Source organism: Chenopodium album, chromosome 24, assembly GCF_948465745.1.
Source record: "Chenopodium album chromosome 24, dcCheAlbu1.1, whole genome shotgun sequence".
Classification (NCBI taxonomy): domain Eukaryota; kingdom Viridiplantae; phylum Streptophyta; class Magnoliopsida; order Caryophyllales; family Amaranthaceae; genus Chenopodium; species Chenopodium album.
The window spans coordinates 3,821,704-3,839,549 of record NC_137857.1 but is presented as its reverse complement, the minus strand read 5'-3'; the positions used below and the strand labels follow the sequence as shown (position 1 = coordinate 3,839,549).

General features: G+C 31.1%; 1 protein-coding gene across 1 annotated transcript; it reads right to left on the bottom strand.

The window, feature by feature from the left end:
- Window positions 1-655: 655 nt before the first annotated feature.
- On the bottom strand, window positions 656-5,741 carry LOC145611668 (mediator of RNA polymerase II transcription subunit 17-like). Its single transcript, XM_081667019.1, has 8 exons — window positions 5,608-5,741; window positions 5,322-5,511; window positions 3,947-4,060; window positions 3,652-3,737; window positions 2,319-2,706; window positions 1,787-2,227; window positions 1,360-1,677; window positions 656-1,213 (listed from the first exon to the last, which is right to left on the bottom strand). The coding sequence occupies exons 1-8, from the start codon at window positions 5,700-5,702 to the stop codon at window positions 887-889; spliced, it is 1,959 nt and encodes a 652-aa protein (XP_081523145.1). The 5' UTR covers window positions 5,703-5,741; the 3' UTR covers window positions 656-886.
- Window positions 5,742-17,846: the final 12,105 nt, after the last annotated feature.

The following is a 17,846-nucleotide window of genomic DNA, read 5'->3' as shown; positions in this document are numbered from 1 at the left end:
AAAGAAGTTTAATGGATGAGTTTGCTGGGAAGTAGTTTTATTCTACATTTCTACTGGAGAAAAATTGTGTATTTGAAAGTTTTTCTCATCCATTAATAAGTACGGTTGAAGGAACCACGGAAATCTAAAATTTGGTTTACTGAACTTGTTTGCTTGTTTTTTCTTTTAGGAGGAAAAAAAAAAAAAAAAAAAAAAAAAAAAATTGGGGGGAGGGAGGTGCAAATCATTTTAAGACTAAGGCTTTGTTGTTGTTGTCATTGTTTGGGGGGGGGGGGGGGGGGAGGAGATAGGAAAGGTATTTTTTACTGTTGCAATTATAATCTTCCAGCTACTTATGCAAAATTAGAATAGATCACAGCTCCCTTTATTATGTGAAAACAGATCGCATCTTATAGCAAGCAAATGTGCTTTTTTAAATTAAAAAATTAAAAATCGGCATTGTCTTTCAGAGTTAAGCCCCGACAAACAGAAAGAGTATTTATGGGGGAGTCACAATCAATTATTTTATCCAACATCAGAATGGAACTAAGGACACTAAATTTCCTAAAGAGCTGGTGATTGTGCAACAAAGCTGTAAACTAAAAGCATGGTTCTTCCAATAAGTAATACTCGTAGAAAGTTGCAAGAAAAATGAGGATGAGTAATCAAAGAACAATGAAGCAAAAACATTGGCTACGCTTCAATAACATATCTTTCCATACTCCATTAATGTTTGGTTTCCATTGTTTAATCATGCACTATGTAACCATGAAATACGTAACCTATTCTGGCATCCTATCCTGTACATTTCTCGTAGGCCATAGGCCATAACTTGCAGCTAAACACTAAAAACATGGGGATACCATTATACATTTTCATTGATATATGAAACAAAACAAAACCAGATTTAATGGTTAACACCGACGGTGCACACACTAACAAGATCCATTAACGTAGAGTACAGTGTATCCAAAGACAAGTAACCCAAAAAACGTCTAGAAGGAGACTCACCATCAGGGAGATCTGCCTGAAGTTTACGCTCCTGAGTAGAACCATCCTCCACCGTCAGCCACCAAGAGATGCATCCTAGTGCATCCTCCGGATCAACATGCGCGACCAGGCTCAAAGTCTCACCTTGTTCAAGCTCCAAGAAAAGGCAGAGAAAATCCTGGTGTGTTTTTATACCAACCATCAATGCCTCCTCGTGAAGCCAGCATATGATCTGACTAGCTATCTGTCATTCAAACCAAAACAACCTCAACCACAAGTTCACATCTCAATTTTAAAACACTATAAATAAATAAACAATAAAGATAAAAACAAGCAGTACTCAGTAGTCACTCCAGCAAGAGTTAAAACATATACAGAGTATAAGATTACCTGCAACAGAAGCACCATAGGGAGATCTACCAAGTCACAATTGAATTTGTTCTTGGATCCCATTGCCTCAGGATTACTTTTAAACAAACCAACAACATTAGGGGCACCTCCCCCTTCAATGCTAATATTATCATCTTTCACCACCACCCTAGTCTGAAATAGTAACTTGTTATCTTTAATCTGATCTTCATCTGAACTCCATGCCTGAGACCGCGCATTAAGTATGGCTTTGGGAACTTTCACAGACAATGCCCAAGAAGAAGTCCGTGAATGCCAGGTAGGTTGTGAAATAAGCTGGAGATACGGAATCTTTGTAGCCTAATAGATGAAAACGAAAATTCAGCAAGAAAAGAGGAAAATGAGTCAGATATACAATTCCTATTTCAGTTGACAAAACTAATGCAATAGAGTTCAAATTTGCCAATACCAGGTTTTCCAACTTTTTTAGAACTTTGCTTGAGAAGATTCGGTGAGCCAAAGAAAGGCAGAAATGATTCACAAGCCCCACAGCATCATTAGGCTGGTGATTAGACTGAACTTTACCAGGCAGTGGTTGGTGTTTCACCTTGCCATATATTTCATCACGGAAAAGCTGTTGCAGATATATTTCATAAGTGATGTGGTTGGGGTGTCCAGACATTAGTTCAATGTTTTGTTTGGTTTCCACCGGGCTTGACACTTTAGATAAATCATCCACATTCTTTGTGTCACCGCTATCATTACCTTGATCTTCCTGATTGTATGGCATTAGTGATATGAAAACAGATACCCCTGGCTTTATGCTCAGTTCCAAATAGTTTTCGCGTATTCCAGTCACATTTACCCCCAAAGATGGGTTGAAGGATTCACGGCTAACTAATTCAAAAACCTACAAGCAGAAACAAGGCATGTCAAGAAAGGAAGGACATGGTGAAAAGTTAAGAAGCTCCAATAAGGGGTAGTAAATTGTTCACATCTACCTGTTCATAAAATATGGCCCTATGGGCATTGCAAAGGACTGTGTGCGTTTCTCGTATACGGTCATCATCACAAGATTCCTTCTTAGCTTCACTTAAAGATTCTTCAACTGAACCAGAATTCATTCGCCCGAGTCCAATTCCTTTTGGACTATCACCTGAATGAGCATCCAAAAAACCAAAGTGGAAAGAACGACATGAACTTTTAGGCAAATTCACAGCCAGCATGCCAGATGAATCATGCTCCACACGAACCATAGAAAACTTAGGAGCTCTGGCAACAGCTGCTTGCTCATGTGCTGCGTTCTTGGAGAGATCAATCAAGAAACCATCACTACCAGGAGCATTTGCTGCCAAACGATGCCATTTGACTTTCCAATTCTGCTGCAAACTGTCAGCTTGTCAGGTGAAAGGATGAATAGTCCAATGAAGACAAACAGAAAAGTAGCAATGAACAAGTAAGCCTTTGAAGATACACTAAGGAAAGAAGGGTTAGCCATAGCATCAAATTATTATATATTAGATGTTGCATCAAATTATATTTATTGTTTTTCTAAACTATTGTCACAAGCACTAACAATTAATGCAAACCTTAAAGAAATTAAACAAAGTGAGTATAATACACAATATATGCAGAGAAGACGTAGTAAACATAGACAAATCTTATAAATATAGCAGGAGAATGATAATGGAAATTGGAAACACCAAACGGTGTCAAAGCTCGGCTACAAGGAGATGGAAGAAAGGTGACTAGATAGTAGATACCACAAGAATTTATGCTAGATAGTAGACAAGGCACATAGAGATGAACTGAAAGTATAAACCAGGCTCATCCTTTTTTTTTTATGTTGAGGTCAGTGCAAGTCTGTCTATGATTAAGAGTCTAGGCGGTGTTGATGCTGGCTCATTCATGCTAGTCATCTTAAAGCTATGAGTCAGAACAATGTTCACCAACTCTTCTATACTAATCTTGTTCATATAAAAAAATTCCATTTTGGAGAGCTCCTTCGGCTCGGCTCCCTTTTTTCTATGGTATGGACTGCATTTTTTCTTCTAGCCCAAAGGAGGATAATCCCTTTTGACAGCTCAATCTTCACGGTAAAAATTATGCCAATTATGTCTAAAAATCTCTTTAGGTGATCAAGAGGGCTCCCTTTTTCAGTAGATGAGATTAGGATGATAGGTATTATATCTCAACTATATATTCTTTTTTTCAAAGAAATAGATATAATATAATGAAGTAGTGAAATGCTGAATGAGAGTTGCAATGCAACAGTGGCATGAAAAAGGCATCAATTTATAAGGAAAGAGAGAGTATCCACTTCTGCACACTCACCGAATGAGAGCTCCATAGAATCTTGCTTCCCTGGCAATCTGATGTTCCAAGGATTTCGCAGACTGCTTAAAGTACTTACTGAGATGCTGCAAGGGAGGCAAGGTTAAAAATTTATTCCAAAAGCAACTAAGAGAAAACGTTCATGTGAACCGCAAGCTTAGACCTCAGGTAGAACTATTATGACACATCTTTCTATTTTAAGCAGGGAAAAAGTGTTAAGTTGCAGTAACATACACACTAAGGGGGTATTAGTAGAGTAAGGTGAAAGATACAAAAAGACTAACAATGACGATACCCGAAAACACTGCAGCTTATTTGCAGCAGATATTGCAAGGTCGGACAAGGCTTCATTTGGCAATGGTTTTGGCCTATTCATATGCGCCACAGTAACTGCATCATTAGCTTCAACCTGCACAATTAGCCAAATTTTGCCAATCAGCACTTTCGATAAGACAAGTTACAACTTACAAGATGAAGCTTGCCCCAAATAAGTTATGTGGAAAAAAAGGAATAACAAGCTGAAATATTCCTGATTAGCATATACATAAATTAAAGCAGTATTTAGGACAACCACCCTATCCCAGAAGCAAACAGTAAAAAGATTCTAACAAAGTGCTGATATCGTCACAACTCACACGTACTTAAATGCCAAATAATTCACCTTAATCAAAATTAAGGTAATAACACAGTTATTTGAAAGCCAAAATCAACTAGGACATAACAAAGTATCCCCCAATATTTGCATATGAATTTCCATATGTTTTTTAAGTCAATGAAAGAACACTCATCAGCTTATCAAGAACTAAAAATGTCAATTTTGGGGTAATTATGCAAAAGAGATGGCATAGTCCCTCAAAAAAAAAAAAAAAAAAAAAAAAAAAGCAAACTAGCTCCAATTATAATCTTATAAGATTGCTTAAACTACTATGAGCTGATGGTCACCCATCTTTGGGGTGAGCAACATTGATAACAGCCACGATGTTAGATAGCAAATTTCATTAATTGAGATACAAAAAACTTTTTCAGTAAATTAACACCGTGTTCAATAAGTAAAGCTCAAATGATCATCCAATTTTCAATTCTCTCCAAAGAGAAGGGCCAACTTCATGTCCAAAAACTCAACTGTGGATAAGATGCAATGACAATGAAAAGGCTCGAGGAAAGCAGGAAAATTTACTTTCAGGCACCAAAAAAAACACTGATATGCAAGCTCAAGTTGGATCCTCATTCTCCAATACTTTCATAGTGATTCTTGAACACTTGCAATTAAAAATTGAATGATGATTATACTTCAAAAATAAAACCTCATCTTGCATCTTAATCAACCGCATCAAAAACATTCACAATTTTAAAATTTAATCATTTATACTTTACATACAACATCAATTTTGCATCTTAATAAACATACTTCACACTCTAAAGACCAAAACACTCCCAATTACAGAATTCAGCATTCAAACTTCACATAACTTCATAAAATCTCAATTTTGCATCAATTAACTACTACGAAGTATTTTTTGGCGCAAATTTCAAACTTCAAAATTCACATTCAAAATCTACTCAGCAACATCACCAAAAACCACAATTTCAGCTCAGAATAAGAAAATATACAGAAAAAATAAGTAAATCAATAAATAAAATCAGTGTAGTTAGTAGTAAAATAAGCTTACAGTGTTAATTAGATCAATGATAACAGAGAGCTCTTGATGAGCCAATCTCAAATTCTCAATCACCCCTTGCAATGTGGACGGTGCAGATGATTCCTTCGTCTTCTTCTGCTTCTTCGCATCTCTCTCCAACGCCCAAGCGAAGTCGATTCGCCGAATCAAATTCACCGTTTTCTCTTCGTATTCGATTTCGCTGAAAAATTCAGCAATTTCAAATCAAAATCACCAAAAATTACAGAAAAATTAGGTCAAATTAAGCTATTGGAAAGATAGAGGAGAGAGAAAGTACGGGGAGAAGCGTTCGGCGCCGGATTCTTCGATGATTTCGAGGCGTTTGATAGGGAGTTTGTCGAGAGAGATTTCCATGTCTCCTCCGTCCGCCATTGTTGAGGTTTCGCCGGAGTTATATGGTTTTAGGGGAGATTTTGCACAGGAAGGGAGCTTAACTGCAACTCAGCCCTAACTAACATAAATGAGTCTTGTTGATTTTATTGTAAGACGGTTAATTGTAGATACCCGTGTCTCCGTAGGTCTGTACTCATGTATGATAATCTTTTTTTTTTTTTTTTGGGTTTTTTCTACATGGCACCCTTGAGTTTTTGGGTTTTCTACATTGTACCCTTCTGAATCCAAAATTCTACCAGGTGCCCTTGAGTTTTTGTATTTTTCTACATGGTACCCTTAAGTTGTAAAATAAATTCCTCTAACTTAATTTGACTCAAACCGACACCATCTAAATAATTTATTTACCACTTCTATATTTATATTAGATGGAGGAATCACCAATTTTCATTATTCGCTAGTTAATGGAACTTTTGTATGATTGTTTGAGATGGAAGATAAGAACTTTTTTTGCTCCTACTTTATTTAAAAGAGCTTGTTTTAGAAGGGACTCAAGTTGTTAGTCCTTTTTTTTTTGCAAACATGCTAGTTGTGTTTTTGAGGGTGGTAAATATGTAACACCCCAATAATTCTCTCTTTAAACCTGTGAATAACCTGAACAAAATCCAAGAGAATTACTGGCGTGCTACCGCCACGTGTTCAAACGTTAAGGCTTTATCAGAAAATAGCAGCGGAAAAACTAAATCAGTTTTAAATAAGTTTCAAAACCAACGAATGAAACCAAATTAAGTCATACAACTTGGAACCATTAAGGCCCTTATTCAAAAACCAAATAAAAGTAGTAAGTGATTAAATTCAATGTTCAAATAAATTCAAACCCAAAAGAAATAGTGTCGAATAAAATCGAATTAAAATAAATTCAAACTTGCAAAAGAAATAAAATGAAACAACCAACTCTCTACTCAAGATCCCACAACCCTGATGAATGCTGCATGTGTAAGAACCTGTGGTAATTCTGCTCCCCAATATTACAAGTGTAAAAATTGGATCGTCACAGGGTCATTGAAAGGCGAAGGCCATGACCAAAGAAAGAAACACAAAGCACGCAATTAGCAAAGCTGAGTACATACAGGCTGCAAAATAAATTAAGAATTCCATAACATGCTACTAATAATCAATCATCATGCATCATTAAATTATAGACTCAACACACGACTCAACTATTTATATTACTAAGACTCCATTAATTAACAATAGGTAAATCATTATTTTTATTCATTGGATTACGCAATAGACAAGGTTGTCCAACCCATGCTCCATTTGGAACATCAATAAAAGAAAAACCCCATGCCTCCTTTCGGAAACATCAATAAACATCCAACGACCACGGGCGCGACTCCGTGACCGTAGTTAGTATGAGATCTCACCTAACTCCTAGTTTTGAAAAATATTTGAAATAAGAGACTCGTAGATCAGACGGCCTCGAGAAAAGTACACGGCTAATACCCCATGTACCCCAACCCCTGATTGTCATTACTCCAGAAGTGCACCAATCCAGAGTTTTATTGCTCATCCATCTTGCACTTTACGTGATTTACAGGTTTAGACTTGGTGATGACTCATATGCATAACAATACAATCAATCCAATATCAATTCAATCAAGTAAAACAACTTTTCAATTTCAATTCTTGATTTATTAGTGGCAAGCAACATTTATTATTTATTCCTTTACTACCTCGGTGTATAAACACCTTGAGTGCATAAGGCACCCCAAACTCTTAACCTTGTCTTATAAGACATGAACCATTCCTTTACTCATCCTATTTCATTAAATCATGAATGAGTAATAATTAAGTCATTTCACCAATCACATACCTTTGCCTCTAAGCGCACCTTGCATAATTAGAACATAACCAATAATTACAATAAGGAATAGTGCACGTCAAAGGAAATTCACAATGTATAACCAAACAATTTAACCCAGTCATCCCTAGACATGATACTAAGTTCTCGATCCGTCCTTAAACATGCACCTAAAAGCAAGGTTTTGTAACTTGTACGTACCTTGAGCAAACGAATTGGTATGCCACTTTACTAACTAGAAATCACCTTCAATAAACTCCTCTCCTAAGCCAAATAATAACATCTCAATCAATACCCAATCAATTAAATTTACAGCAATACTAACTTACTTTAAAACCTTCAAAATCCAAATCAAACAACACTTTAAAACCTTCCCTTTTGTTAAAATTAAAGGCTTATATATAGTTATTTAAATTTTTCTTCATAAAAACCTTAAAATACACTCTTATACATGAAATTACAGCAAGTTCAAAGTCTAATAAAATCTGAAAATTATATAAAAACCCCTAAAATCTCTCTTTTTAATGGGTGATTAAACCCTCTTTATAAAACATCAAAAGTAGTACTTAGAAACTATTTCCAACACTTGAAACTTCAATAAAAACATATATTTATGCTTAATTAACTTTAAACATAATTAATTTTATTAATCAAACTCAAGGATAATATTTTAAGTATGTAAAAACTTCGTTAAAATCAAAAACTGCCCGAAAATCATATTTAGAGGCTGAATTTGGCCTCGAGAGGGTGGTGCTCACTACCAAAGGTAGTGAGACTTTCTTAAAACGTGATTTCCACATGGAAAACACTACTTTTTTGTCAAAATCGGATGAGTTTAGAACCTGATCGGGATTAAAACGGGATTAATATTAACGAACGGAAATCTAAAAATTAAAACACGAATCTATGTGTTCAAAATAATCTGGAATTAAGTTAAACTAATCAGTAGTTATAATCACCAAAATTTCAAAACATCATTACTATAAAGCCCTAAATCAATTGTTCATAAAACCCTAAAATCATGATTTTCAATAAATTGAAACCCTAGGTTTATAATTCATAAAATATGAAATTTATAACATAAATATAATCTGAAATTTATAATCTTTATACCATTAAAATATAATTTGATACTAAAAATATAATCTTTATACTAAAATCAAAACCCAAAACAATTAAATTAACAATAAGCAAAATAATGAAACAAAGGAGGATGAAAATAAGACTAACCTTTTTGTGTGGGAAATTTTTGGGGATTCATGGGATATTTATAGGAGAGAATTACTGTAGGGTAAAAAGAAAGATTGGGCCTCATAAAAATAATGGGTCGATTAAGTAAACAAATGGGTTAGGCTTGTATGATTGGACATAAATTGTAGAATAGAGGTGCATAAAATAATTTTTCAAATAATTTTCGACCCAGATTAATAATTTGAAACTTTTGAAATTAAATTATGAAAAATAACAAATAAATATTATAAATAAAATAAATTTTCATTTATAAAATATTTAAAAATACGGGGGATTACAAAATAGGTCATTTAGATGGTGTTGGTTTGAGTCAAATTAATTTAGAGTCATTTATTTTACTACTCAAGGGTATCATATAGAAAAATCCAAAAACTCAAGAGTATAATGTAAAATAAATTAATAACTCAAGGTCACCTTGTAGAAATTTGAATTTAGGAGGGTACAAGGTAGAAAATCCAAAAACTCAAGGGTACCATGTAGAAAAACCCTTTTTTTGTGCAAGGTTAATTTTAATTTGTACTCGTAATAAGTTTGATTGTATTTTAATGTTTTTTTTTTTACAATTTTTTTAAAGAATAGATCATAGATGTTATAAAGACTAGTGTCTTCACCAAAAAAAAAAAAAAAAAAAAAAAAAAAAAAAAAAAAAAAAAAAAAACTATTGTGTAATATGATTAATCTAATCTAATATATATATATATAAAGGGGAGTTTTTTCCCAGTTTTTAGAGAGCCACGTAGGATCTAATTTTCTCAGCGCGCCATGTAGGATTATAAATCTTAGTAGTAGCCAATTAAATAAGAGATTATTAATTTCTTTTAGAATGAAATAATTCACATGCCACGTAAGCAAAATTGGCGAATGAGATTTTTAAGGTTAAATTAATTAAATATTATCTTTTAATATTAGGGATTTTATCTAGATATATAACAAATTTTAGCCAATTAAATAAGAGATTATTAATTTCTTTTAGAATTAAATAATTCACATGTCACGTAAGCAAAATTGGCGAATGAGATTTTTAAGGTTAGATTAATTAAATATTATCTTTTAATATTAGGGATTTTATCTAAATATATAACAAATTTTATCTCATAAATACAAAAAAATAAATAGATAAATAAATAAAAAATCAAAAATCAAAAATCATGCATCGCACGGGCTTCAAGTATATATGTAAAGGGGAGTTTTTTCCCGAGATTTTAGAGCGCCACATTGGATTTTTATTTTAAAAAAATTAGAGCGCCCCATAGGATTAATATTTTTAAAACGCTACAATAGGATTATGCCACCTAAAATAATATATTACATACAACTAATAAAATAACAAATGTAATCACATAAATATGAAAATCATTTTTTAAAAAAATAGATCGACCCGTGCATCGCACGGGCTTCATCTAGTATAAGTATATTATAGACCCCGTTCACTTCACTTTATTTTTGCTGAATTGAAATTATTTTTACTGAAACAAAACTATATTTGCTGAACTTATATTATTTTTATTGAATTTAAATTAATTTTACTAAACTGAAATTATTTTTGTTGAACTGAAATTATTTTTACTGATTTTTTATTATAATTCTTCTTTAAAAAATACTGAATTTTACTGAAATGAACTTATTTTTACTGAACTGAAAATATTTTTACTGAACTGAAATTAATTTTATGAATTAAACTTATTTTTATAGGACTGAAATTATTTTTACTTAATACTATTTTTTTAAGGTGGAGTGAACAGGGTCTAAGTGTTTTAAGTTAAGATTTTTATAGTATATAAAGGTAAGTTTAAATATTTTTTAGGTAACGTTAACCTATTTACAATAAATATATCAAAGTCCGTCTCGTTCAAGAATTTGTGAATTCATTTGGGTCATTGAGAATGTTGTAGTTGACTCTTGTGAATTCTTTTGTTAGACAACTTGTTTTTTTTTTTTTTGAATTTTTTACTTTAGAGTAGAAAGTTTTGTTTGTCAAAATTAGTTTTGTTCAGTTATGTACATATTTTAAAGAATCAAAGTCTAAATTTGTCACACGCAAACTATCTTGTTAATTTGACAACTAATCTACACTTACTAGTGTGACAACTAACCTCTAGCTAGTTACTAGTAATTGAAAGATATTTGGTACTCTAATAGCTAACTTCTATACCCATTACTAATTGGTAACTACTCGCTACTTTGTCAGCTACCCTATGCTACTACATACTAGTTTTGCAAAACGGGGCCTAAAGCGAGGTTTCCATCCTAAAAGTAAAAAAGCGATAAGAAGAACAGTCCACTTGGGTTATTGACTGAAAGTTCCTTACTTTAGTTTTCAATATGGTTATGTGGGAGAAACAATACTCACACTTGCTGATTTGCACTTAACAGTCAATTAGATCGTCATTAGAGATGCTTTTACATACTCAAGGATCATCGCTTTCTTTATTATTTAAATACTCCAATTTGTAGTTAATTTTCATTTTGGTAAATTGTGATTAAAGATAAATCAATAAAGGAGTAATATTTGTAGTTCAAAATAATCCATTTAATAAATGGGAAAGAAATCATGATTGTCAAAATAATGATATTACAGATGATGATGATCTTGAATTTGTGAAGATCCAAAAGGATATTACAAATTAGGATATTACAGATGATGACCTTGAATTTGTGAAGGTCCAAAAGGATATTACAAATTAGGATATTACAGATGATGATCTTGAATTTGTACATGTCCAAAAGGATATTATACACATTATGATCTTGAATTTGTGAGGAAGATCCGAAAGCATATTACAGATGATTATCATGAATTTGTGAATGATCAAAAGGATATTACAAATGATGATTTTGAATTTGTGAAGGCCTAAAAGGATATTTCAGATAATGACCTTGAATTTGTTAGGGTCTATAAGATATTACAGATGATGATATTCAATTTGTCAAGATTCCAAAGGATATTGCATAAAGTAGATAAGGAGTAAATCATAAAGAGAATTACATATATTAGAGAGTAAATCATAAAGAGATTTAAATTTTTTAGGGAGTAAATCATAGAGATTTACAACTACAGATAACATACACAACAATTACAAGTATATAAAGAGCCAAAACAAAGTTTAAACAACATACTCATCACATCTCCATATATCACTAAATTTTCTCCATCCTCCTCCTTTATAATAAGAAACTATACTAATCTTATTCAACAAATGGCTGGAAAAACATCATTTATGACTCTCATGTTGGTGCTATTAGTTATTTTATCATGTGGTAAGTGCAAGAGCCTAGATTTTTTTATTTTTTTTATTTTTTTTAAAAAAAATTATTAGTTTACACTTTACACTAATGACTATGCAAATTTTATCATCTATATTAGAAAAATTAATTACTTGATTAATTGATCATCACAAGGATTATAATTTCACCATAATTTATCTATTTATATCGAGTACTTAGTATACTTTTTTGTGAGAACAGGAATTAATGCTACGAGCTCAAGGTTACCTCAAGAAATTGGAGTACTTGGAGTAGGTGGGCGTTGCACACCGGATCAAGGATGTTCAGATGGACAATGTATTGCAAGTTGTGGAGGAGCACAAGCTCCACATTCACATTGCGTTGGCGACTCATGTTGTTGTGTAAGATAAAGGATTTCCGTTGTAATATAATGCAATGATAATTTGAATAAAGGAATGATACACTCTTTCAGTAATTCGTTGTATTTTCCATGATGATATTGTAGAGGTAGTTATGCCCAATATTATTTACCATTACCTTTTATTTCCCTTTGTGATTCGACTCTCTTTTGCACCATAAAATTTTATAAAAAAAAATAAAATAAAAAAATTATACTTGTAGGTTATATATAGTTACGAACAAGAGTAGTTCACAAGTCACCTTCAAAAAATTAAGAAAATAGACGACGTAATTACACATATATAGAGATGTGATTTATATTGCGCAAGGATGATCGACATAATATGATTTCATGGTAAAAACATGTTTACTTGCAAGGATATAATTCTAGTTTCAGTACTTAAGCTTATTGTTTGTGCAACTTTCGAATTATGTCTCATAACATGTTACAAGATATTTGAAAACTACCATACTATATTACTATACCATCAAGGCATCTACGTATATATGATTATCGTAAAATTATATATCATTTGGCTCACAGGATCGGACCATCTTTCTAATATGCTCAGTGGTTATATACTCCCTCCATTCCTGAAAATTCGACTCACTTTGCATTTGTACGGTCTCCAATGAATAACTTTGACGATTAATATCTTCGGCTATGTATTAATAAAAATCAGGAAGTTGATAATTGAAAAATTTATCTTAAGGGGAATCTAAAAAGATCAAACTTATTAATTTATTTTGATTGTATATATAAATCACAAAATGTGGTCAAAGTTATCTTATTTTGACCATTTTAATAGTAAGTGAGTTGAACTTTCGGAAACGGAGGTAGTACTAATGCTGATAATCAATTAATTGGACACATATTCTGCTGTATTTTAAAGTAAAATAGACTGTACTCATGGTAGCTAACCCACCACAAATTTATAGCTTACTTTGATTGATTTAGTATTATGCTTCTAACAAATTTAGTACTTGTTTTTAATTAACATTTGACAGTCTTGATCAGCCGTCTGCTTGATCTTGAAAGTAGAAATTAAGGTTTAAGTTGAACTAATCTTTGAAAGCAACGAAATGAAGTAGTGCTCTGCCACAATTCACCGAGATATAAAGTAATCCAGGTAGAAAAATTAATCAAACTTTCACTCTTGATACTCCTACTCTAAGTAATCAATTAAGCATCTAAGTAATCAATTAAGCAATAATTCTAATTATGTATTAAGTGTTGTATTAAAATTAAAGGTTTGAATGTCACTCTAAACATTGGAATAAAAATCACAAGGAATAATATTTTTACTACGGAGTAATTAACATCTTTTATATACTTATGCTAGTAGTAAATAGGAAAATTTAGAGGTGATCAAGGTTATCCCGGCCCGATTTTGGGTAGAATTTTCTGGCCCGAAAAATTAAAATTTTTGGACGGGTTTGATGGTAATTATTTATGGCTAGACCCTATGGTAGGGAATTATCCCTACACCCCCTACAAAACGCAGCGTATCACTACTCCCCACAATACACCCCACTATCTAATTTAAAAAGCTGTCAGTAACCTCTCCTACCCCACAAAAAAAAAAAAAAAAAAAAAAAAAAAAAAAAAATCAAAAACTGACATTTCATCTCAATCTCTCTTCATTTCCCCTCTCCATTTTCTCTCTCATCTTAAGCTCTAAAACTTCAACAATGGCAGACATTAGAAACTAACGAAATCAAACAACTGAAGCAAAGTTCACCCAAAAAAAAAGGAAATCAAAAGAGTAAGTATTGATGTTCATGTTTATAGCAAAAAAATAAATTTATGAATACAAATCTTAATTTTTTTGAGAATTTGCTTGTGATTGTGCTTTAATTTCAGTTCAGAGAAATCTATTTCATAGAAGAAAAACAACTATTCTTCACAAATGTAAGTATATATTTACTCAAACTTTTTAAATTTACAAATATTTCTTTAAAAAAATTATTAATAAATAATATATAATGTAAAAACAGTGATATGATAAAGCACCTCTAAGGTATATTAGAAAAAATGCCAAAAAAACAAAAATGCAAAAAAAAAGTCCATGAACAAAAATGTCTTATTGTAGTCCAACACTTCTAAAGATATACAAGCGTCGAGTGTTACAGTGGAAAAAATAATATCTCGGATGCATAGGTAAAATGAACAATTTCAAAGCACTATATGTTCATTTCCATATAATGAAATTATTTACATCATGTTTACCTATAATTACATCTTAATATGTGTTCATTAACATAATATGTACCAATGATTTGTATAAAATATTATGAATCCATACAAAACTTGAAATACCATACATTTAAATGTGTATTTAATAGTTTATACTTGTGCTTTTACATTTATTAATATGTTCATTATTTTTAAATATAATGAGCATTTCAACATACATATATGAACATTTATAAAAGTTCATATCAAACAAAGCTGGATTGTAATTTTTATACCATTTTAAGTGAAAAGGAGATGATATACCTACAACTCAAGACACACTTTTTTTTTTGGAAAAAACTCAAGACACATATTCATACATAATTAAAAAGTATGTTCAAATATAGATAACTAAATGTTGATGAATATAACGCTTAGTTATACTTATACATTTTTATCATAACAAAAGGAAGTATATATAAACCATCAATTCAACTTTAAAATTTCTTCAAAAACTGGGCAACAAGAGAACAATTCAATAAGTTAGAAATCAAGGTTTGTGCCTTTAAAGCTAACGTTTTGAGCAAATTTTAATAAACGAGTTATATTATTTATTGTTCAATTTTGTAGCACATAATGTTCAATTATATAGCACTTAATGTTTAGTTTAATAACAATTGTTTCATTAACAGGTTGGCCAAATCGGAAGGTTAAGGATGCAACACTGCTCAACTAATGCTATTGAAGATAAATCATGAGTCTAAAGACGAATAATAGAATAGCAGCAAGAAGATTTGCAAAGGCATAATATAATTATCCACTTATGGATAGATATATGTCCTTAGCTGTTTGATAAATTTATAGATATTATTTGTTAACATAATTACTCTATGTTGTTTAATTTTTAATTTTTTATATTTAAAGTTTGATAGATATTATTTGTTTACAGAATAATTCCTACAATTTTATATGAAAATTGCGAGATTTATGTAAATTATTATGTTTATCAATTTTGATCATTCACAAAAGCTAAATGACTCTTTACAAAAGCTTAATGATCACTTATAGAAACTAAATAATCAGTATCAAATACTAAAATATTCACTTATAGATGAATTTAAAAAAATTAATATTTCAATAAGAAGAATAGTACCCTTTTTTTTTTTTTTTTTGAGATAAAGAAGCTAAGAATAGTACTTCATAACAAAAGGTTAAAGGTATTCTTATAAATATTAGGAGTTACTTGAGCACTTATAGGAATTTGTATATTTTTGGAAGCTAATGAGAGGAATTTGAGCACTTGATCTTTTGAGCACTAGAAGCAACTTGATTATTGATTGGCTTGATCACATAATTGGAATTTGAACACATTTCAAAAACATCTTCAGCAGATTTAAATTATTTCCCCATCAATTCAGACTTAGGGCCTGTTCTCATTGACTGAACTCAGCTGAACTGAACTGAACTGAACTGAACTCAGCTGAACTGAACTGAACTGAACTGAACTGAATTGAAATGAATATTTTATAAGAGAAGGAAATTAGGAGCTGAACTGAACTGAACTAAACTGAACTGAACTGAATTGAGCTGAACTGAACTGAATTTTAACGTAAGAGAACAGGCCCTTACTTGCTTCTTCAAAAATAATAATATACTCTTTTTCCCACTGCAATAATGTAACATGTAATAAATAAACAAATACATTAGCAATAATGTTCAATTATAATGATGCATTTGGTCAATTACAGTTAAATTACCATATGTAAAAATAAAAATGATCATCAATCGTTACATAACTGAACATTATTTTTGAAACTACAAAATAGTGATAATCATTAAAAGTCACATGTACAACATATAATTCCATAATCACAAATAAATATATGATGAACATTTATAATTACATAAATGAACATTATTATGACAGAGCAAATATTAAAATATATTCACTTAAAATGTACATGAGTGTTTACAAAACAATGAAAATAATTGAAATTCACATGTACAACATATATATTCTAATACGTACAACTACAATAAACATATACAAGTAGTTTACATTATAGAAAAATACATTAAACATAAATGAACATTTACTATAACAGAAGTGATCATTATTTAACTAAGATTATTTTTATACGACGCACAAAATTGGTAAAAATAATCGATTAGCAAAACTAAAAAAACATATATATTCTAATACAACTACAATAAACATATACAAGTAGTTTACTTTATAAAAAACTACATTAAACATAAATGAACATTTATTGTTACAGGAGTGAGCATTTATTATTATAGAAGTGATCATTATTTAAACTAATATTATTTTTATTTTTATACGACGCACAAAATCGGTAAAAATAATCGATTAGCAAAATTAAAAAAAAAATAGATACTCATATGAAACTCACAAAACTAGAAAAAACAACTATCAGATAATAACATTACAATAAAAAAATACAAACAAAAATAAATAACAATCGAATCAGAAGAACAATACAAATAGATTATTAATCAACTAATAACAACGATAACAATACCAAAAGCAGAGCATTATCAAAATTAAAATCAAAACAACAAAAAATATGAAATCAAAACATTATAATGGTACAATTATAATCGCAAGACAAAGCATTATCAAAATTGATTGACTAGAGAAAATTGAAAAATAATTTTTTTAAAAAAAAAAAAAAATAGGAGAGAGAAAATGATATCAGTGAAAGAGGAGAGAGGAAATAAAATTGGTGAAAAAGAGGAGAGAGAAAATGAAGCAAATGAAGTTTGTAATACTATACTTGTTTGAATGCACAGTAAAGAAGGAAAGCAAATAAAAAAAAAAAAGGAAAAAACAAAAACATGCAAAAGGTGCTAGTTCATAAAACGATGTAGTATAAAAAGGGGTGTAGGGAAAGCTACATACACTAGAGTCTAGGGAAAAATTTGTAGTTTGAAAATACGTTTATACGCATATTTATTGATTTTTAGGCCCAGTCCAAAATTGGCCTGAAAAGCCCACACGGCCCGACCATTTTAGGCGGGCTTGGGCACAAAAAATTCAACCTGAAGCTTGACCCTACCCAGCCCGGCCGGAGAAGTGAGCATTAATTTTAAGCTTCGGCTTGGCCCGCCCAATGATCACTTCTAGGAAAATCTAATAATATCCATTAGATCATTGATTACGTACAAATTATATTACAAGAAAGCCCAGGTGTATAAATTATAACATTGATAAACATGAGATAATGTTTGTCAAATGTCATTTATAGAT